Raw genomic sequence first — 24,582 nt, 5'->3', positions numbered from 1 at the left:
CGTGCGACGGTTATGCGTGCGTTTTCGAACAGTTTACGTGCCTTTATTCGTTATCGTTTCGTCGTTATTGTCGTTTTTTTTCCTATTTCAATATGACAGTCATTTAACACTTAACGCGTTTCGCTTACCAAGTAAGCATCATCAGGAGATGACTAAAGTTCACGCTTTGTCGTATGAAGGTTCGTTTTGCGAATTTTCAGACTCCTGAACCGAAACTTGAGGAACAATCAGCCTAACTTCTGGTACAGAGTGGTGTCGTAAGCCAATAAGACTGGAGAAATCAAATATCAGTAGAATGATGGTTTTAGATGAAATTGAACTGAGGAATGTGGGTCGAATAATAATAATAATAATGATAAAATGTTAAAACTTTGAAAGTGACGTAGTCAGCGTAGGAGGTGGTGGCGTGGTAGAAAATGTGTGAGGATTTGTGGAAATGAATGAGTTATTAGAAAAAAAATGGAGCAACTGTCAGAAGGGCACTAAGTTGTATATTCGCTGATAATAATCGAATCTTCGCTTACAGCACGTCAAATGAAAGAACAAAAAATCCAGAATTCATTGACGAGAGAATACAAAGATGGCGCAACATGTCAGAAAGACATTAAGTCACAATTTCTCTCATGATATTTGGATCTTAACGTGCAGCACATCAAATGAAAGAGAAACGAATGCAGAATGTTATCGACAAAGAAAAAACAAAGATGACGCAACATGTCAGAAAGGAACGAAGCCACATCTCCGTTAATGACAATTGAATCTCAACGTGCAGTACATTGACTGAAAAAGAAAAAAATGCAGAATTCATCGACAGAGAAAAAAACAAAGACAACGTAACATGTCAGAAGGGTAATGAGCCGTATTTTCGTTAATAATGATTTGTTCTCAACGTACAGCACATCAAATGAAATGGAAACGAATGCAGAATTAATCGACAGAGAAAAAACAAAGATGGCGCAACATGTCAGATGTGCACTAACCTGCTTCTTCGTTAATAAAAGTCGCCTCGTCACGTGCAGCATATCAAAGAAAAAATAAAAGAGGCAACCAAAAGGGCACTGAACCATATTTTCGTCAATGATAGTCGGATCGTCGCATTTGACATGATTCATTCACTCAAAACTGAAATATTCAGAAGATACCAAAGGAGATCTCACGGTGACTATAAGTTCTGGTATGCTTTGTTAGGTATCGAATGATGCGTGCAATTTCGTTAATTCCAGCGACATGATTATTCCAAGACATATTGGTGTCCATTTGAACCTCAAAAAACTTATCGAAGCAGAAGGTGGAACCCCAAAAAATAGGAGATATAGTACACCAAGTCAGTGAAGAGCGGCATTTTTCTGCCGAAAATTTTTTGAATTTCTTCAAATTTTTCCAAATATCTGTAACAGAAAGACAAAACTCAGCTGCGGAACGCTTCTATCTACTAAAGTTAAGTATGTGTCGGTAGTGTGTAACGAAGGTTTCCATTAAATTCACTGTTTGCGCCCTCTGGAGGATGTTTGTTGCGATACACCATAGATGACAATATTTATTGTTCATCATTTCGAATCCGTTGAATACAAGGGGTTTGGAAATAGAAAAAAACAACGTTTTAACGCTTTGTTGACGTGTTTGATGCTCTATGACCAACACCCGTTATCCATATTTTCATTATTATCGCGATTGTATGACCACCAAACATTCAATATTATCGGGATTGAAGGGAGCTGATAGGTTAGGTGGAGTACCAAGGTGGCCGATAGGTTAGGTGGAGTACCAAGGGGGCCGAGGGGTGGAGTTCCACGCTTAAATCGCTACGATACTCGTTCCATCCAGCTTGCCCCCTTGGTACTCCACCTAACCTATCGGCCACCTTGGTACTCCACCTAACCTATCAGCTCCCTTCAATCCCGATAATATTGAATGTTTGGTGGTCATACAATCGCGATAATAATGAAAATATGGATAACGGGTGTTGGTCATAGAGCATCAAACACGTCAACAAAGCGTTAAAACGTTGTTTTTTTCTATTTCCAAACCCCTTGTATTCAACGGATTCGAAATGATGAACAATAAATATTGTCATCTATGGTGTATCGCAACAAACATCCTCCAGAGGGCGCAAACAGTGAATTTAATGGAAACCTTCGTTACACACTACCGACACATACTTAACTTTAGTAGATAGAAGCGTTCCGCAGCTGAGTTTTGTCTTTCTGTTACAGATATTTGGAAAAATTTGAAGAAATTCAAAAAATTTTCGGCAGAAAAATGCCGCTCTTCACTGACTTGGTGTACTATATCTCCTATTTTTTGGGGTTCCACCTTCTGCTTCGATAAGTTTTTTGAGGTTCAAATGGACACCAATATGTCTTGGAATAATCATGTCGCTGGAATTAACGAAATTGCACGCATCATTCGATACCTAACAAAGCATACCAGAACTTATAGTCACCGTGAGATCTCCTTTGGTATCTTCTGAATATTTCAGTTTTGAGTGAATGAATCATGTCAAATGCGACGATCCGACTATCATTGACGAAAATATGGTTCAGTGCCCTTTTGGTTGCCTCTTTTATTTTTTCTTTGATATGCTGCACGTGACGAGGCGACTTTTATTAACGAAGAAGCAGGTTAGTGCACATCTGACATGTTGCGCCATCTTTGTTTTTTCTCTGTCGATTAATTCTGCATTCGTTTCCATTTCATTTGATGTGCTGTACGTTGAGAACAAATCATTATTAACGAAAATACGGCTCATTACCCTTCTGACATGTTACGTTGTCTTTGTTTTTTTCTCTGTCGATGAATTCTGCATTTTTTTCTTTTTCAGTCAATGTACTGCACGTTGAGATTCAATTGTCATTAACGGAGATGTGGCTTCGTTCCTTTCTGACATGTTGCGTCATCTTTGTTTTTTCTTTGTCGATAACATTCTGCATTCGTTTCTCTTTCATTTGATGTGCTGCACGTTAAGATCCAAATATCATGAGAGAAATTGTGACTTAATGTCTTTCTGACATGTTGCGCCATCTTTGTATTCTCTCGTCAATGAATTCTGGATTTTTTGTTCTTTCATTTGACGTGCTGTAAGCGAAGATTCGATTATTATCAGCGAATATACAACTTAGTGCCCTTCTGACAGTTGCTCCATTTTTTTTCTAATAACTCATTCATTTCCACAAATCCTCACACATTTTCTACCACGCCACCACCTCCTACGCTGACTACGTCACTTTCAAAGTTTTAACATTTTATCATTATTATTATTATTATTCGACCCACATTCCTCAGTTCAATTTCATCTAAAACCATCATTCTACTGATATTTGATTTCTCCAGTCTTATTGGCTTACGACACCACTCTGTACCAGAAGTTAGGCTGATTGTTCCTCAAGTTTCGGTTCAGGAGTCTGAAAATTCGCAAAACGAACCTTCATACGACAAAGCGTGAACTTTAGTCATCTCCTGATGATGCTTACTTGGTAAGCGAAACGCGTTAAGTGTTAAATGACTGTCATATTGAAATAGGAAAAAAAACGACAATAACGACGAAACGATAACGAATAAAGGCACGTAAACTGTTCGAAAACGCACGCATAACCGTCGCACGCAAAACTGTTGAATACTTCACTTTCCCCAATTTCGAACGTTAACTCTACAATACGACTCAGCATTATTTCTGCCAAAATTCGATAGAGAAGGGTTATGGGGGGTTCCAAACGACGTATTTCAAATATTGATTCACTCTGTATGTATGCGCTTATATTTCGTAGAATTTTCAATACGATTTTCACCACACTATGGCAAAATTTCCAACATGTGTGGGCTATTATTTCTGCAAACTGAAACTCACTTTTCAAGTGTAACTGAAAAAATGAATCGCAAACGTGTTATGATTTCGATATATTTTGAGGTAATAATATTTAATATCTAACGAATAGTCATAAAGAAAATTATTTGCATTGTATTCCGAAAGCTTACGAACCGTTTCGTGATCAATGAACACCGAATGAATTTCGTAATACCTGTTGAAGATCTTGACCTACCTTACTATTTATAAACATTCATATGCTGAAGTTGTAACTTTGCTCCGGTCACCGTACTACGACAAAATGCTTGATGTGCATTTTGAAGATAGTTGGAATAATGAATGGAATTGTGAATACTGAGTGTTTTTGTTTCAGAATATCGAAGCAATTCATGTATTTCGATTCATGGCTTTGAATTATTTCATAACGATTTTTCATATTTGTCTGTATCGTTACTTTGTTATATTCATATGTCTGAGAATTCACTTCACTCCCTGTTATAATGGACTCGTGATCACACCAAACGACATTGTCATAAAAATTAAACTCAGGTTATCTACACATAATGAACTCGTCCGGTATCTATATCAAAGGATGCTATTTTGAAAGGGAATTTCGAAAAAACTACAATACGAAATGAATTTCCAAATATCATACTTGAAATTTAATGACAAATGTCAATAAACTATAATAGTGTCCTGAATAAAATTCAAGATATAAAATGCCACTTTTTGTTATATCGACCCAACGAATCAGAATTTAAAATGACAGACAAACTTATTTCCTTTATTTCTAAAATGTCCTGTTTTTGTCAACTTAGTATCTTTCAATATGATGTTTCTTCATCTCTATAAAATATGGTATATAATTTTTTGTTATTGCACATTTTTGACAACTTTCCCTGTATAAGATAAGTTTTCATTTTCAAAAAAAGATGTGTGTGATATGTATTGTATTTATTTTGGTAGTATATTATAAAGCCATTTATATAAAATATCAACGTTATTGAGACTGCAGCTGAACAAATTTCCTTTGAAATGACCCATACAGAACGGCGTGTTTTTCTTGAATTTTGGAACACACCACGATGAATCTTCAAAGTCTTCCAAATTCATTACGGTTGTGTATATATTGAATAGACGCAGTTTGTCCAACAAATCACTGAATATCGACAAATTCAAGCCTCTATAGATTGAAAAAAATGGAAACTGCTTAGATTTGAAACTCGTTCTGGAAAGGTTGCTATGACGGTTTTGAATGTTGTTGTTGAGATGACTCTGACTGATACTGCACACGTTGATGTATTATTCTGAAATAAATTCGATTTTTCAATAAAAACATACACTGAAATAAATTCGATTTTTTAATAAAAACATACACTAAACAAAATTTTTTGACAACAGAGAGGGTAATGTCTTCCATGAAGTAATTGCTACACATATAATGAAAATAAAAAAATCAAGTGTCATTCAAAATAATGAATTTAAAACACATATTCTGCACGTACTAAGTGAAGGAAATATATTGTATGGAAACACTACTTTATGCGGATCATATCTGTGAGTGAGAATTTTTGACTCGAATGAAAAATATTGTATACACCCAAAAACTCTTTGCCTATAAAACAAAGAAAAAATTGGAAACAGTACTAACCTTAATTTTGTACAATCTCAAATGAAACGACAAGATTCGGTTTCCCAATGTCCATCAACCCTTTGAACACAATAGCGTATTTTCCTGATGAAAATTCTTCTAAGTGAGGACGATACGCCTCCGTCACTCGGTGGGGCAGAAATGATACTTTATCTCCCAAATCTAACAAGACCGCCTCACCAAATTTTCCTTCCACGATTTTGGCAGTGAATATCCTCTGCGGCATCTCCACAGGCAAATCTACTACTTTGATACTTGGCTTTCTCTTCACGATCGAACTTGCATTCAACTTTTGTAAATCCATCTGTGAAAAATAAAAAATGAAAGCTTTATGTTTTGATTGACAATATATGCGAATACTATCTCAAACAAACCACGACATGTAAAACATTTGACTGAAATCATCCAACATATATATATATATATATATATCGAGAAAAATTTTGGAAATCAAATGATTCAACAATTCTCACCAATTTTCAAATAAATTACATTTGAATAAATTCATCTGAGGAAAAAGTCAAACCTAAAACACTTACTTTCAAATAGAATCGGTGCACTTGTCACTGGTATCACTTTCAACGGATGCAACTAACTCATTTCGCCATGCATGACGTATTTATAGTAAAATAAGTGATGACATATTTCAAAATGAAACAAAGAGCCTTTGTTTCGTCGCTTTGAGAACTGCGTATCTCCAGATGTAGATTCGACATTGACAGTGATCAATGTCACTTTGGGTTTAAATATAAAAATTAGTGATGACATATTCTGAAATGAAACAAAAGAAAATCAAAGAGTCTTTGTTAGATGCATATTCAGCGTTGACATTGATCCATGTCACCTTGGATTTGAATAGCGCAACAAACACATGAATTCTGCTTTTTTTCCCCCATTTTATTTGAAATGCTACATGTGATGATGCGACTATTATTAGTGAAGATACAACTTTGGGCCCTCTTGGCATCGTCTCCGTTTTTTTTTCTCTGTTGATGAATTCTGCATTCGTTTCCCTTTCATTTGATGTGCTGCACGTTGAGATCCAACTATCATCAACAAAGATGTTGCTTAGTGTCACTCTGACATACTGCGCCATCTTTGTTTTTTCTCCGTCGATGAATTTTGCATTTCTTTTCCTTTCATTTGACGTGCTGTACGTGACGATTCGACAATTATTAACGAAAATGTGGCTTTGTGCCCTTCTGACATGTTGCGTCAGATTTGCTTTTTCTCTGAGGATGAATTCTGCATTCGTTTCCCTTTCATTTGATGTGCTGCACGTTGAGATTCAGTTATCATTGATAAAGATGTGGGTTAGTGCCCTTCTGACATGTTGCATCATATTTGTTTTTTCGTTGTCGATGAATTCTGCAATTTTTCTTCTTTCATTTGACATGATGTACGTAACGATCCGAAGTTTTTTCAATGATTCTCTTTGCAATTCTTCCTATGCTGTTTCACGTTAGGCGCTCGATATTATATTTTTCATAGTCTACACATTAAATCATTTGAAATGAGTAGCCACATCGACCTGTTGCGACTAGTATAGCGAAAATAGGTTATGAGGTCCTTTTGGCTTCGTAAAATGATTAACTATGTTTTTTGACATCTAAACGAATCCATTGATGTCAAAATTATCGGAATCGGACGACCGGAAGTAAAAACCGGAAGTGACCTGTTTTTGACGGATTCGAAACCTTCTCACCCTAAGGAATCCAAAAATACCATATGTTTCAGTATACGATGATTATTTCATTTTTTTTGTCAACAAATTATGTGTTTTGAATCAAACTTTTGCAATTACATTACACTCGTAGTTGTTCATAACCCAACAACTTTTAATTTCAAATATGTTCAATGATTTTCTTCAAATGTGCCATTCTTTCTATGCTATTTCACATTAGATGCTCGATATTATACTTTTCATAATCTACAAATGACATCATTTGAAATGAGTACCCACATCGGTCTGTTGCTGCTACTATAATGAAAATAGGTTATAAGGTCCTTTTGGCTTCGACAAATGATTAATTATGTTTCATGACATCTAAACGAATCCATTGATGTTGAAATCATCGAAATCGGAGGACCGGAAGTGAAAACCGGAAGTGGTCGTTTTTTGATGGATTCGAATCCTTCTCACCCTAAGGAATCCAAATATATCATATGTTTCAGTATCTAATAATTTTTTTCATTTTCTTTGTCAATAAATTCTGCGTTTTGAATCAAGCTTCTGCAATTGGAATAAACTTATAGTTGTTCATAACCCAACATTTTTTAATTACAAGTTTGTTGAATTTGCAATTCTTCCTATGTTATTTCACATTCGGCCTTGGATATTATATTCATTACGCCATATTTGTTTTTTCTCTGTCGACGAATTCTCCATTTCTTATCCTTTCATTTGACATGCCGTATGCGACGATCTGATCATTATTAGTAAATATACAACTCAGTGCCCTTCTGACAGTTGCGCTATTATTCTTTGTAATAACCCATTCATTATTACACACGCCACCACCTATCACGCTGACTACGTCACTTTCAAGCTTTTAATGTTTTATCACTATTATTATTATTATTCGACCCTCATTCTCCAGTTCAATTTCATCTAGCACAATCAATCGAGCGATATTTGATTTCTCCATTCTGATTGGCTGACCGACACTACTCTGTAACAGAAGTTAGGTTGGGTGTTCCACAAGGTTCCGTTCAAGAGTCTGAAAATTCGCAAAATAATCATTTCCTAATGATGCTAACTTGGTTAGCGAAACGCGTTAAATGATAAATGACTGTCATATTGAAACACGAAAAACCGTTACGACAATAACGATGAAACGGTAACGAATGAACGCACGGAAAACGGTCGAAAACGCACGAAAAACGATCGAAAACGCACGAAAAACGATCGTAAACGCACGAAAAACGATCGTGAACGCACGAAAAACGATCGAAAACGCACGGAAAACCACGTATTTTGAAATGTCATTGTCGAATACTTCGCTCCCCCATTGCCCTCACGTTGAGTCCACAAAGCTTAACCTCTCGACACTATTGGATCTCCTCTTTCTCCTGATGATGCTAACTTGGTTAACAAAGATACGAGACTTCCGACATGTTGGAATGCTAGACTTCTGTTGAACCGACATGTTTTTTCTTAAATATATTTTGACGTACCCTGTACACTTCGACGTTATGTTTGTTTTCAATGATGTATTTTGAGACACCCCGTATACAATGACGGATCGCAGATTGTCATATTTTTTCTTAAATCTGATTCATTATTATAAAATATATCATTTTCGCGCTTCCAATTTTCGTCGAGTAGTTCACGATTAATTCCAAAACCGGCAACGCTACATTGCCCCATAAACAATGATTTATTGTACAACTGGCAACGCCGAACCTGCTATGCTGGCATGTATTGACATTTGACAGATGCAGTCTTATGAGTCTAGCGTTTACAGTGTCCTTCTTCAACCAATAGATAGTTCAGCTAGTGACTCATAGATGAATCTGTGTGTTCTATAACTTAATTTTCAAACCGGCAACGCTACATTACTCCATAAACATTGATTTATTGTACAACTGGCAACGCCGAACCTGCCATGCTGGCATGTATTGACATTTGACAGATGCAGTCTTATGAGTCTAGTGTCTACAGTGTCCTTCTTCAACCAATAGATAGTTCAGCTAGTGACTCATAGGTGACTCTGTGTGTTCTATAACTTAATTTTCAAACCGGCAACGCTACATTACTCCATAAACATTGATTTATTGTACAACTGGCAACGCCGAACCTGCCATGCTGGCATGTATTGACATTTGACAGATGCAGTCTTATGAGTCTAGTGTCTACAGTGTCCTTCTTCAACCAATAGATAGTTCAGCTAGTGACTCATAGGTGACTCTGTGTGTTCTATAACTTAATTTTCAAACCGGCAACGCTACATTACTCCATAAACATTGATTTATTGTACAACTGGCAACGCCGAACCTGCCATGCTGGCATGTATTGACATTTGACAGATGCAGTCTTATGAGTCTAGTGTCTACAGTGTCCTTCTTCAACCAATAGATAGTTCAGCTAGTGACTCATAGATGACTCTGTGTATTCTATAACTTAATTTTCAAACCGGCAACGCTACATTACTCCATAAATATTGATTTATTGTACAACTGGCAACACCTGCTTGCACTAGCAACCGGTAAATCTCGATACCATCTCCATCTCTCTTTGCATCGATTACGTCACACGCGCCTCTCGCTCTTACACACACATACACATCTTTACATGAAATATTAATTATTTCCCAAATCTAAGTATATTTTCCTATCTTCAATATGATAATGATGATTACAATCTACGGAAATAAAAAATAATGTTGTCAAGTATAATGAATGAGTCAATTTCGGTCCTGACAAAACTAACGCTATAAATACCCAACATTCGCAGTTAACTTCAATATCTTACGATGGTGTAGAGGCTAAGGACAATGTCTACGGCGCGGACGACCCAGGTTCGAATCTCATAACTATAAGCTTTTTTTATTTAAAATCACGTGACTGAAGGGGCTGAGGGAGCTGATAGGTTAGGTGGAGTACCAAGGGGGCCGATAGGTTAGGTGGAGTACCAAGGGGGCCGTGAATGCTTGAATCGCTACGAAACTCGTTCCATCCTGCGTCGATTTCGATGACGTTGATAGGTTACCCCCACTCCCGGTTTTGAATTTCCCGCTGTATGCGTGATAGCTGATTGGTTGACTGAATGACGGTAAAAGTGGAGGTGGTCTGAAGTGGGCTTTGAAGGCTAAGGCTAAGTTTACACATAATGGACGTCTGACAGTGACAAGGCGCTGACCTTTGCCCCTTCCGTGTGGAGTGGGCCTTAGGGACCAAAATTGCCAGAATGAACCTCCATAAGAAAATACATGGGGTTTTGATTTGGAAGCCCTGCTGCCTATATACTAGAAACAAAAGCTGCAATTGCAAATTTTACGACCGTGAAAGGCCGTAGTCGACATGAAACAATATAAGCTCATAAGGCTGCGAAGGTAGATCAGATTTGTATGGTAGGATACGATATGGTGTTGAGTGTTCATTTGAGAATATGTCTGCGTTGAAAATATTTGAAGTAAAAAAAAATACTATTACGATGAAAACACGTTCTCCATTAGAAAATTCAAAAGCTTTCATACACATAAAATTTTTATATCTTGTTTTCTAAACACTCGAATGCAACTTTATCAAAACTCGAAGTTTATTTCAGCTTTCTGAAATTATTTTATCATTTGAATACACAAAATACAGGTTCTTTGAAATTTTCTGGATTACTTCACGAAAAATTGACCCTGACAAGAAAGTCTTTCAAAGAATATATACAAAATAGAAGTCAACTGAATTAGAAAGGAGGTTAGTTCTAACAGAAATTAGTTTCTTGGACAAACAGAATTTTGCCTTCCTACTTCTTCATTGAACAAAAAATGTGCGACACTTCCAAAGAAAGAAGATAGGTCCAAATTGGAAGGAAAAGTATGTCCGAAATATTTCAAACAAGAACATTGAATTACATGGAAACCATTCTTTCTTATTCAGTTAGTCCATACATTCGTGATGGAATTGAAACAGAAATCATTCACAGGAACCCTATTCAAAGTATCAAGGTAATACATGAAAAATATTGGTATAACATTTCACTTATATAAAAATCTATCAAATTCTTGGTAGGACTTCGTGGTTTTGGAATAAGGCGTTTCTCATGGCGTTTAAATTCAAATGAAATTCTTTCGGACATTAATAAATTAACTAATCGGGTGAAAGTTCATATGAACTTTCATTGTAACAAGAGCGGAATTCTCTTCCAATACTTGCGTATTATAACCATCACAATTTTTCATATGTAGATCTAAATCTACTTATCTTTCTGTTTTACATTCAATAAACCAAATATAAATTCAGAATGGCAGTAATAATCAAAGTGCATCTTGTTCATATAAAAAATGCATGTGAGGAATTTTAATGAACTAAATGGAACTGGTTTGACTGTAACAAATATACCAACATCTGTGTGTAATAGATCTGCAACTTATTTTTCAAGTTATAAGCTTATATATTTTTTTTAAATTTTTTATTTCGTTTTTTTCTCTCTTTCTGTTGATATCATACTAGATTAACTACTCTTCACCACTACTTCTGTTCATAGAAGAAAAGAGTCAATGTTCGAAGTAATTTTTGAATAATTTTATTCTGGGCAGGACTTTTTCAGCCAATTCAGTCGAGATTTACGGCGATTAAACAGATGGATGAAGGTAGTTTCTAATTCACATTTTCTACTATTGTGTCCGGGTCCAACCTCTACATCAAATTTGAATTCATCTGTATACGACACACCTTACTCAAATGGTTGTCATAACGTAACAATGTATCTAGTGCAATATCTGAGATTTCATATGTCTACATAGATTGCTTGGGTTCAGCAAAGCAGATTTGTGAAGCCATACAATGACTTTTTCGGGCGTTTCTTCTCACGCCCGAATGAGCCATTGTATGGCAAAACACGTGTTACGTTTTTGTAAAAGTGTTTAGTGAAAATCTCACAATAAAGTGTTTTTTGAATACTTTATGGATTTTCGTCTAGTATCTGTCAATTCCATTATATATACACCTATACAGGGGTGCGCAAAAGTCCGGAATAAAATTAATATCTTTTTAACCAGTATTTTAGAAAAAAAACGCTGATACACGTCAGTTGATTTCACGTTGTACGCATTTTTTGGCAATAAAATGCATTTTTTTTTTTCAACCCCTTAGCTGCAACCCTCCCCTACTTTTTTTTTTCAAATGCAAACCTATGTCGTGTTTGGGCTCATTGAAAAGATCGTAAAAATGGAATCTGACCATACCCTTTATTTTTTTTACTCATGCGGTTACCACGAAATGAGAAAAAACTCTTTTAAAAAGTTACAAATACCTAACTTAGTGCTATCTACAGGTGAATTAACGTAACAGATGCTGAAATTGGCCTCCACCCTCTACTTGGCAGGCTCCTAGGCGATGGTAAAACCCGTCTACGGAATTCTGAATGGCCTCAGCCGGTATGTTATGTGATTCCACTCTAATCCGGTTTTTTAGATCTTCAATATTAGCCGGCCTATTTTGATAAACCTTGTCTTTCATATATCCCCAACAAAAATAATCTAGTGGCGTTAAGCCTGGGGATCTTGGCGGCCATTCAATTGTACCACGTCGTCCAATCCAGCGTCCTGCAAATGTCATCGAGATATTCTCTGACATGAATACCAAAAAGTGGGGGAGCGCCGGCCTGTTGGAACCAAACTGTTTCAGTGGGGATATCTCGATCTGCTTCATTGGGAAACATAACAGCTAACGCAGGGACTAATTCAAAGCGTGAAAAGTCTAAGTAGCGTGCAGCTGTAAGGTTTTCCTAAAAAAGTATGGCCCTAATATTCTGTTGTTGATGATGCCTGCCCATACATTTACTTTCTGAGTACGCTGCGTACGAGCTTCGCATATCCAGTGTGGATTTTCCTGACTCCAGAATCGATAGTTGTGCCTGTTAATTAGTCCATGTAAATAAAAAGTAGCTTCGTTCGAAAGAGTAGGTTGAGTGGAAACCCATTATTCTCGTCACATCGCCTCATTATTTCCTCACAAAATTGCAAACGCCTGTCATAGTCATCTTCCAAGAGCTCTTGGACAAGACATACCATATATGGGTGGTATTTTTCTGTTTTCATAAACCTCCCAATCGTACGTCTAGACGCAGGATTGTTTTGGGCTAATGAAACCGTTGACAAATGTGGATCTTCCTGCAGAGATACGGCCATGTCAAATTTTTATTTTCGTCTAATGTGGCCGGCCACTTCTGGGCATGTCCTTCACTATACCATGTTCTTCAAATTTGTGTAAGATCTTACAGTAGCCTGGTAAATGTGATTTTCCGGATATTTTGCATTAAATAAAGTACATACCTCACTTTGACTCCGCATTCTATCTCCACATCCCAACATCAAGACTTCGATACTCTGCCTCTCTGACAATACCAAATTAAAAAGAACACTTTGAAGGTACCCAAATAATAAACTAAACATACATATTTTCAATTTCACCCAGAAATGCCACAATTTTAAAACTGAGTCAAGACAATAGTTCTTATCAGTGCATTCATTTTGGTACAAAAAATGCAACAACCTTTTTCTCTTTTTGAGGTACACTGGTCAACAAATGCTTGGGATGGAACTAATTTCATGTGTAAGTTTTTGGTAAACAAATAAAATCCACAGAATGTTGATGCTACATTACGTTATCAGTTTCACACATAAATCAATAAAATTTGTTGTAGTGCCTGGCCCGGTTGGTCTGTTCTCAAAATTTGTAAACTTTTAGAAAGTAGGTACTGGTGATCCTTAGCACTTGTTGAGCAATGTACAGCATCACCACTTATTTGTTTTTTGCAACGTTAATTCACCCGTATATAGCACTATAGCGTACAACGTGAAATCAACTGACGTGTATCAGCGTTTTTTTTCTAAAATACTGGTTAAAAAGACATTAATTTTATTCCGGACTTTTGCGCACCCCTGTAAATAGATTGCTGCTTCTTTCGTTACAAAGACATATTATGGAATATGAACCGAGGTGCATTTTAGTCATCTCATGAGTAAGTCAGTGACAGATTCATTATCTATATTTGCTAGGACCATCAGATTCATTTTGATTTCTACAGAGTATCTAGGATTCCGATGTAGCTTTGAAAATAATTGGTTTCATCATTCCAAGTGAGTTTTTGGTCAATTATAACTACGATGTGCTCAACCAGTATCGTTGAAATTCAGGTAAAAAAAGGAATTGAAATAAAACACCAGAATACACTAACAAATCGAAGCTATATTTCAATGCTCCGCATATAATTTTATGTTATTTTTTTACAACAAATTTACATTAACTCTACACTACTCGAAGTAGAAAAAGTCTTACCGAAACGGTGCGAACGGCGTTTTCAACCCCAGACATTGTCGCAACGTTTCGGCGAAAGGATTTTTCAACTTATAGAATATATAAAAATTATATTTTGAGATCATATTCTAAACATCACAGATGTTGAAAAATATATTATTCATTTAATATCTCAAAATCCTCAAGCAGAATTGTAGAGATCTCAACTCTGCGATAAGTTCGTCTCGAAATAACCGAACAGCAAACATCTAACCTACAAAAACCAAACGAGTCGAAATTTTTCGAACAGAATGAACAAGTTCTGGAACAAATCAACGATACAATGACAGTCTGTTGTTTTTGATAAAATTGATTTTAGTTTGTAAATTAATGAAAGATTATTTTCCTCAATGCCACTTGTTTCTGGAAATGATCTGAGCATATATTCCTCGTATATTTAAGCTCTATTACCAAATATGCGTGAAATACAATTATGTTTTAAGTTTTGCTCGAGATTTTATCAAATTATTAGACACTCTCTTACACATTTTAACCGAGTAAACTTGATGCACTGGGAATATAATTCTTGAACAATTTTCTCAAAGATTATCTTATGAACAATTTCTGCCACATCTAACTGTAGATTTTGGATTTCCAAAAAAAATGCATGAGAAATAAAATGGAGAATAATTTATATGTTGCATACAATTATATCTTTGTTTTATTTAGTAACGGTTCTGAATAACTTGTGTTGTGATTATTATCTGTGCTGTGCTTCATGTTAATTGTGGTGAAATAACCGTCTTGAAATCGCTTGGCAAAAATTCAAAACGTATTTAGAATTCCAACCAGCTGGTTGTCTACCCACACGCGATTAGTTTTTTGGCACGTCGATAAAGGATATTTTTCCAGCATCATCAATGAGACATTTTTTCTGTTGACACGAACTTGTTCATTCCGCCAGAGTGTACTGGACTGAGCGAATCATTGTCCATTTTCTAAAAAATCTTACAACTCGACTTTCCATCATCGTCCCGAAACAATAGACTGTGAATTCTTAAACCACAAAAGCCCTTTCCATCCAAATATACGTATCGACAGAGCAGCAACAGCTGCCAAAATACGATTTACGTTCCATTTATTTGTTTTCACTGAAGAAAAGAGGAAAAAATTTGTACTCAATTTTTCTTTGGGCTATATATACCATTGAAAATCCGTCAAATCAAATTAGTTCCCAACGTTTGGTGAATAATTTCACGTTGAATATACGAAAAAACTCAAGTTCAAAAATTAGGAAAAGAATATTTTTACCCTTCCTGAGATATCAAAGAAAAAACTGGGGGTAACAACACAAGCAGTTAGTTGGAATAAAATCACAGCGGAATATTTTGCGAAAAGATTCACAAAAACAGCTGTGTGAAGTTCTCAATCTATTTTTTCCTTGATATCAAAACGTTTTTGAACAATTTTCTCATGTTGATCTTTCGAAAACGTGTATAAACAAACAGCATTTTGAGTACTCCAAAATGATAATTGACGAAATATAATTCATCGTAAACGTCACTCTCACACGGACATTTTCGATTATTCCAGAGTATTTCCTATATTCAAAAAGAATTTTGCATCATTGCAAACACTTTTACCTGGCTAGAAGATAATCGAAACGAAAACCCTAACACACTATAATCTAGTTAGAAAAAATATAATATACATTTCCAACTTCCACTGCCTCATATTTATAAAAAAATCTTTAAAAGACCATGATTTGTACCTGAATATATCACATGTTCATTACATACTAACTGGTCGTTTTTTGAAAATTCATTTGCGATTTTAGAAACCAAAAATCTCGATAACCAGATTGTAGTAGCAAAACATGTTTTATGATGTGTCGTCAAAATAACAGTCGAATATTGTGATTTATTGAAAAATGTTTTTGAATATTTTATTTGTCAATTCCGGAACGATACATCGACTTTTTCCATATTTACAAGGGACCTTCAAGTCCAAAATTGCACATCGGTCGACTGTATCGTTCGATGAAATGCCACGAGTTCAGTTTAACGCAAATTTAGAATACAAAAATTTCTGTACAAAACTCTCTCGAATCGACTTAAAACTAACATTAATCCTAAAATAAATAATACATGTTCAAAAATATAGGTTTAAAGTGAAGGCATGGCATTACAATAAATATTAATAATTTTTTCAATTTACATGTGGAATTGGAACCTATGATGTGAAATGAATCTAACGAAAATACTTTTTCAACACAACCCAACTGCGATACATTTTTCAATGCGGGTTTCACCAGATTCGTCTCATTAGGTATCTGGATGTTTTCAGACTTTTCTAAAAAGGTAAACCTTCCGTTTCTCTTTTACATCATCATGCGTAATGATTTCTCAATTACTAATTGAAATTCGTGAGTGGATTTTGATAAAAATAATTATTAAGAAAAATATTCATTTTCGAATGGCCTTGTTACTGTTCATAGTTCTAATGAAGCACTTTTTTATTTCAAAAGTTGCAATGGAAAATGTGCTTTGAAACAAGTTCTGATATCTCGTTTATTTTGACCAACGTGGGTTTTTTTTGGTCTAATGAGTTATGAGATAAGTTGTGACGACTGTGACAAAGAATACGTTGGTCAAACTAAACCAGTTACACAAACTATTTTCGAAGATCGTACGACATTATTATATTTATACAACCAAACTATCTAGGAGAATGGACATGGAATAAAAAACTTTACTTTGAATTGAAATCGGTATATGACACTAATATCACTTTTTCGGCACACCAGAGTTAGGGTGTTCCATCTCGAAGCTCGTTTCGCTCATCAAGTTGGCATCATCAGGAGGTAACAAAAATACGCGTCGAGAAAAAGCGTGCTCTAGTTTTTTCGTGTGGTATGCATGACAGTAAACTTCTAGATTCTTGAGGCGTGAGAACTATGAAAAGTAATAGGGATTTTTTCCAAAATTGAACACAGAATAATAATGGTATTTTCAAATGCAAGCATGATGTATGACTCATCGTGGAAGTTCATCTTAGATTAGATATAAATACACTCAGTAATAGTTTTTATATCATTTGATGATGCATTTACAATGAGTGTCAAGAAAAGTGTTGTCACAGTTTTATTGTGTCCCAATATTTTCTTTAGAGCTTTTTCACCTGTAGTATGTGATAGATAGAGCTGTTTTATGTGATGCAAGAACACTGAATTAGTTACCGATTACCGGGAAAATATTCAAAAACATTTCGATATTCGGTGTAGTTGAATCGAATGTTTTTTTTAAATTCAAATATTCTTTAACCTGCTTCGGCCGTTATTTTGACGACAAAGTCACCGTATTCCCGCCAGAATGCAGATCAAGCGTTGAACTGGGTAACCCACGTGAAAAAACCACCAACAAAATGAAAAGATTTTGGAGATCAAAAGAAAGAAACAAAATTCTACGTTAAAATAAATACATATAAAGACAAAAAACAAAATATAGTACTTAAACTGTACACAAAAAAAAACTTATAATTAATTAAATTTCTTTCAAGAAAAAAAACTTAAATTGTACTTTACATTAATAATAATAGATATTACTTCGAGATCGAGTTTATAACAAAGTGGAAGATGGTTTCAATTTCCGTGCATTCTTCTTAACTACTCAGATCGGAGAGTCGAGGTATTTTTGACGGTCTCTCCATGGTGGATGCCCATTCGGTCTTTTTCGTGCAGTCAGACAGTGATCTTTTTTTAATGGGCATGAAATCTGAAACAAAAAACAAACGTTAGTCATCGGTGAAATTTGCTTCTGGGAGGCAGATTTTCATGAAGTGGTTTCAGAGATGAACATTTTGAACCTCAGTGATAAAACCAGCAGGAAGGTACTCGCCAGAGCTCAAAGTAATCATATTTTTGTATTGACACATTTATAATGTTATATTTTGAATAACGTTTACAAGTAAAAATATTACAAACATAAAATTTATTGAAAATCTCAATATTCTTTTGAAACAAACAAGAACTATTACGAATTAGTCGAAATGACGATTTTTTTCATGAATTTGAAACGAAATATTTGGAGATGTCGATATACTTTTGAACTTTTTTAAAAGTTTTTGTCGAAATGTCCAATGTGCTTTCTATGGTTCATTATCAATTCATTTGTTTGATGAATGTAATTTGTAAGATACATTCGAAATTAAAAAAAAAAACTGAACAAGTTGGGTTGTGTAGAATTCCAAAAATATCGGGAAATGGGAAATTGAATGAGGCCAGAGCATTTTTCAAACAAAAAAAATCAACAATGAAAAATAATTCATACATAAAGTAGCACATTTTTTTTCAACCCTGTTATATTCTCAACACGTCGCAAGAATAATCCCGTCACTTTCCCACGCCCATCGGGAAAAAACAGAAAAAAATTTCTCGAACGTCAACACACGAAAGAACGACCGGGTATCCGATTTCCTCCTGCGTCATTGTAGTAGTAAACAATCGAACGCGCAAGAAAAAGAACAGAGAAGAGGAAAAAAACAGGCACATGTGTCGAGCCCATTTGTTTACTATAAGTACATGTCGTGTAAAGTCAACGTCCCCTGTAGTAGTACCAAGCAGTGTTGCCGCAACCCTTTGAAGAAAATACTAGAGGGAGCGCGAAGAAAAAGTCTATAAACAATGAAACGAACATAAAATACTTAGAAAATGAATCAACAATGAATACATATAATGAAAATGCAACTGATCGATGTGTGCACATGGAAGATATTTGAGAAAAAATGTTATTGCAGGTCTTTATCAACGCAAGGAAACACGAAACAATGATTTTTGGAATTGTTTCTGTCTGTGCATCTGTGCGTATTGGTATCATTAAACGATCAACGGATAAAGCTGAAGTTTTATCTATTGTAGTGTGGTAAGTTTCACTTATTTGGTGTTTGATTCATTTCAATCGATTCGTAAATAAAAAGTTTATTTAAAGAATTAGCTCAAAAATTTGTTGGAGGAAATATATAAAAATACTGTACAGTTATTTTTGCAGAAACTTTGGTTAGGTAAATATATTTTTGAGTTTATAAAACGATTTTCTTATAAATCAAAAGTTAGGTTGGGTTAGGTTGTTAGAAGACTAAGTGACAATTAACCCAACAAATAACAAAGCAATAAGTTTTGTTTCGTAGAAAATTACTCTTATATTATTTTCATCAACAGGTAACAATTTCACGTGACCAGTTTCATAAAATAATGTAAAAAACATGCTAAAAAGGCATACGGAAAAATGTGTCTCAAAGTATAACAACATGTATCTAATTCAGTACCAAAATACCAAAACGGCAACACCGGACTGAGTGGGGCCTTGTCGAAAAAGACCTTACAGGAGAGAGTTGGTTCACCCTACCCGGATATGAAGTAGGTCATCTGGATGACGAATTGTTTGTTGTTAACATAACGTGAGAACTACGATTCGAATTAATAGACTGATTGATCTAGCGTGTAGTTTTATCTCATGGGCTTCTCGGTCTTTTCGATCATTACAGTCCGTTCTCGTTTCCAACTACTCTAATATAGTGTTAATTTGCATTTTGTTTCTCAGGTGTGCGGTAATTTTCGAAACGTCGAGTATACAATTGCACAAGTTCATGAATTTATAATTCAAAGACTGATAATTACGAGATAACTTCATTATAATTTGCAAAAAAACGTGTGCATGGGAAATGCCAATATTTCTAATGTGAAAGTTCATTATTCAAAAAGTCCCATTAAATGTCAAAAAAAAAAGGATTAGTTACGATGAAACTGTACGAGTATAGTAGATATATTTTATTCGATATTTAATGAAACCTTTCCAAATATTGGCCAGCATTGAACGTTTAAAGTTATTTCGAAAACTTTCGCGACTTCAAGAACGGTTTCAGACATAACCTGTTTGGTAACGCAACCCTATCACTATTAAAAATCATAAGGCCTGTCAGATTCATATCATTTACAGTCACTTTCTTTGTCCGGCAAATATTCAAAACTGCAACCGTAGAAACAGTTTCACAGTAAATCTCTCCCATTATTCTAGCCGAACCCTAGTCGTTTCTAGTTCTGTGAAACGAAAGATTAGCAAATTTTTCGAATAAAACAACCCCCGATCGTGATAATAACCCCAAATATGACTCGTAACCGAATTCGCTTCTGCAGAAAACCGGTGCACCGGACAAAGCCTCAATTAATCTTCGGACTTTTTTCCTTTCTTTCACTCGATTGTTCCTCACCCTTTTCCGCAAACTATAACTGTCAGCAAATGACGAGCGACGTCCATCAGCGAGCACCTCTTTCTCCCTCGAAATGGGGATGTCTTTGTGCGTGGAGCGAACGGACAAGTTGAGGTCACGCCGCATAAGTTAAGGAGCCCCGTTCGATCATGAATAATAATAGTAATGAGCGTACACGTGTGTCGTTCGAGGCTCAATTACTCACCCTGGGTCATACTCCGGGTTCTCACGGTATCCGGACGGGCCGTGTCATTATCGGGTTGGCTCGATCCAACAGCGGAAAGGGTGAGAATTGAAAATTTTATGAATTATTCCGACTTCGTATTGGAGTTGGAACATTGAGACACAGCTTATGAAGAGAAGAAATCGTTTACCTTGCCTTTTAAAAAAAATATTATTCGAAAAAGAGCATAAAGTAAGAAAAGAAATTTGTAACGAATTGTTGCAATGTGATAGACGACTTTCCAAAAGTAATGGTTGAATTCGTATCGAAAACTAAATTAAATTTCTATAGCTAGGATTATATTTACTGACTTCAATTGTGACAAAATGGCAGGTGTTTTTTTTTCAGTGACATCTTTCACTAGCTTTGACATTATTTGAATTACTCTCTTCTTTCCACGTTTTTCATAATGATGGAGAAGTTGAAAGCCAAAAGGTTCTTCCTATAGCCTGTTACTATTTAAGATTCAAAAAGGAAGACTATAGACTGAAATCGAAAAATTGGTTCTGGAAAGAAATGTTGGATCCATGGCATTTGGCATTTTGTACAGTTACCGTTGATACAGAAACCAACAACTACTGAAACGGAGGTTACTGATCACCAACAAATGAGTAGAAATTTCTTCATATATCAGTACGTAAAAAAATACAGTTTTCAAGCTTCACAAGCATAAATTGCACCCACAAAAACTGCAGCTGTTACAAAAATTGTCTGAAGTTGATTTTGATCGACGATTGCATTTTTACTCGTATAAGGCAATGACGGAACTCTTGATTAAAATGAAAAGACTTTTCAGATGAAGCAACATTTTATTCGACTGGAACATACATAAAACCCAGTAACTCGATTTAAAAGAATATTATTATACTGGTAAATTTCTCCTCAAACATTGACCCCTCTACGAGAAGATGCCACGATGGAACAATCAAAATGCCGTTACTATCTGTTGTTAAAAAATCTTTTCTATTAACAATGTAGTTAAATAAATAGCTATCACTTCCTGCTAACGGCCGCTCTTTATCAACTAGAAGTTTTATCGGCCACGCGGTTTCCTGTGCTTCGTAGTAAAACGCACTAATTGTAAACGATAACGACAATATTAACAAAAATATAGCACGAAAGTTTCAGCTGCAACGAAAAACAAAAAATATCATCAAGGAGTTGCAACTCAGCGACAGTTTCCCCTCGTAAAATGAATATTATCAGTTTCTGTTAATTTTTTTGCTCAGTTAATAGTGAAAAATATGTCGAAAAATCAATGTGGTCTTAATGAAATTACGTTTATGGTGAGCATCCGATGAAGATAGTTCAAAATTGTATTAGTAGTTTTTGTATTGTATTATTACGTTGTTTCACAAGTTTTGACCGTTTTAATGTCATGTGGTCAAAGGCTGGTCAACGCAATGTACCGAAACAGAAGAGGTCCGATCCTGCTCCACGACATCGTCCGTCCGCACGTTTAACAAATCACCGTCCGAAAATTGAACGAATTGAGTTCTGCCTCAGCCACCATACTCCCCAGACCTTTAGCCAACCAACGACCATCTTTTCAAGTACTTCGATAACTTTCTCACTGGTGGAACCTTCGCCAATCAGACAAAAACGAGGTGGAAGATACTAAATTAGATGGATTGTGGAGATGAAGTCATCTCAAAGGCAAAGCAACACCTGCAAACATCCAAGACTCCAATGCGGACGGTTATACGGTTATGTTTTAAATTGTTAGAAATTTTATTCTAGACTATGTTGTTAAGAAGCAGTGTGTCAAAATAGTTTTTTTTTGTCCGAGCATTTCCAGCTAAAGCATAATATCTCAAACAAAACGTAAACTCATTTTTCTAATTACAATTTTACATGAAGACAATCTGGTAGGGGACAGTACATAGAAAACAAAAAGGGGGGAAACACTGTCCTCCTCCTCAGAATCCCAAATGGAACATCTCACATGAGACAATAGGTATACCAATCGTGTTTCCCCAAGTTATCTCCGACGATGACGAATGTGAAAACATTTACTACATTCAGAGCGTGTGTAGCTTTTTCGAGAAGCGATTCAGCTTGTATACCGTGAAAGGGAAAGGGGGGAAGAGAATTGGCGGGAAGAGCGACAACTATATATATTCAACAGCAATCGTACAAACACAGATAAAAGCGAATGCGTGTCTGTCCCCATTCAGCCCCCCTCCCCCCTCGCGGTAGCGTCTTCTTCAAGGTCCATCGCTACTACCATTGGGGATACGCGTGAATGTTTATAGATAGAATATCGGCCGCCGATGTGATTTCATCGGAACCGGTCGACACATAATGTCCCTGTTGCACAAGATTGGTTTCTGCAGTAGGAATTGCGTTAGTCACACCTGCCGGCGGTCTTCTCAGGATTGATCACGACTTACAATACTTGATAAACTATGTATTGTTGAATGCCAGAAATCAAATAACAAAAATGCAACAACAATTCAATTTCTTAAAGGAAATATGGGAAAAACAACGTAGGGAGCTTGTGTTATAAAAAGTAAACTGAGTCATCAGTGGATTTTCATTCCAGTATCGATAAGAGGAACTTCTTTCAAAAAATGTATAGACCAATATTGTGCTCAAATCGTGTTTCTTCAAAGGGATCTATATAGAGATCTTTCGGCTTGTCACATGCCTTTCCTCTAAGAAGAGCTGCGTAAAATCTCCGCGGTGACTTCGGATGGTATCAAAAGCCACCCTGTGTAACTTCCTGCCTGTAGCTTTCTACAAGAATTTTCAGTTATTATCCAGATTCTCCTCGGTTAGATCATCGTATGTTGAAATTGAGGAAGTCAGTGCGATTAGCTGCAAAATACGAAGTTTTCCAGATAGCAGTAAGATTCATAATGCCTGTTAGACCAAAACTCAAAGTCAAGAATAAATTGAGGATTATGGCTATGCAACAATTTCGTGAAGTTCATCTGAGGTCATCTCTTCACCAGGAAAATGGGAAACTACCAGATGAGTATTCTTGATGGGAATTTACAATAAGCATCTTGAAAAATGAGTGCGTTAGGAAATATCGAAAAGTTGCATTGTAACTGTTTTTTCTTCCATAATAATGTCCACATGCATAGGGCAACCAATAACACACTTGGAAGTTCATCTACTTGAGGGAAGAGTTGAATTACACCTTTTCAGATATATTTAATTCGAATCGATAATTTGAATTCTGAATCATCCATTGTTTGTTTCTTAATTTCAGTAAAACCTTCTACTCATAGTTTTGGAATAATTAAAGTAATCTTATTTCACTTTATTTCAATTAACCATAACTCAAGTTGAGTAAGTGCAGTCTGCATCTACAGATCGAGCATAACTCGAAGTTAAAAATAATGATCGCTTGCTGATTATATCCAGCTGATGGTAAGAATGTTTTCCATAACCTTTTTCAACTCGACTTTAAAGAGCTCATCGGCAATAACAAATTATGAAAGTGTGATTAACAAATTTGTCCTGACCCCAGGCACGCAGTGAGGCCAGTCTAATCATTTATACAGTTAATTTGTTTTGTTGAGGCAGCCTGTAAATACTACAAAAGTCGAGGCATTTGTAATGTCGCCATCGTTTTTATGAAACAATTCAAGATTAGTGTGTAAGATCTACATATTGAAGAGAGAAGGCTCATGAAGAACAGGTACAGAAATGATATTTTTCATAGTAAATGTTTGT

General features: G+C 35.6%; 1 protein-coding gene across 1 annotated transcript in view; it reads right to left on the bottom strand.

Moving 5' to 3' along the window:
• Nucleotides 1-14,340: 14,340 nt before the first annotated feature.
• Nucleotides 14,341-24,582, bottom strand: part of LOC111518065 (uncharacterized) — a 40,605-nt gene continuing 30,363 nt past the window's right edge. Inside the window, exon 2 of the mRNA XM_023174406.2 lies at nt 14,341-18,181. Coding sequence (XP_023030174.1) covers nt 18,069-18,181 — 113 coding nt within the window. The 3' untranslated portion in view covers nt 14,341-18,068. The remainder of the gene's footprint in view (nt 18,182-24,582) is intronic.

This window comes from Leptinotarsa decemlineata, unplaced genomic scaffold (assembly GCF_025532065.1).
Source record: "Leptinotarsa decemlineata unplaced genomic scaffold, Ldec_3_MD MMD2_tig00026328_RagTag_RagTag, whole genome shotgun sequence".
Taxonomy (NCBI): domain Eukaryota; kingdom Metazoa; phylum Arthropoda; class Insecta; order Coleoptera; family Chrysomelidae; genus Leptinotarsa; species Leptinotarsa decemlineata.
Note: the sequence above shows the minus strand (reverse complement) of the source record. Positions and strands in the feature narration are given on the sequence as shown.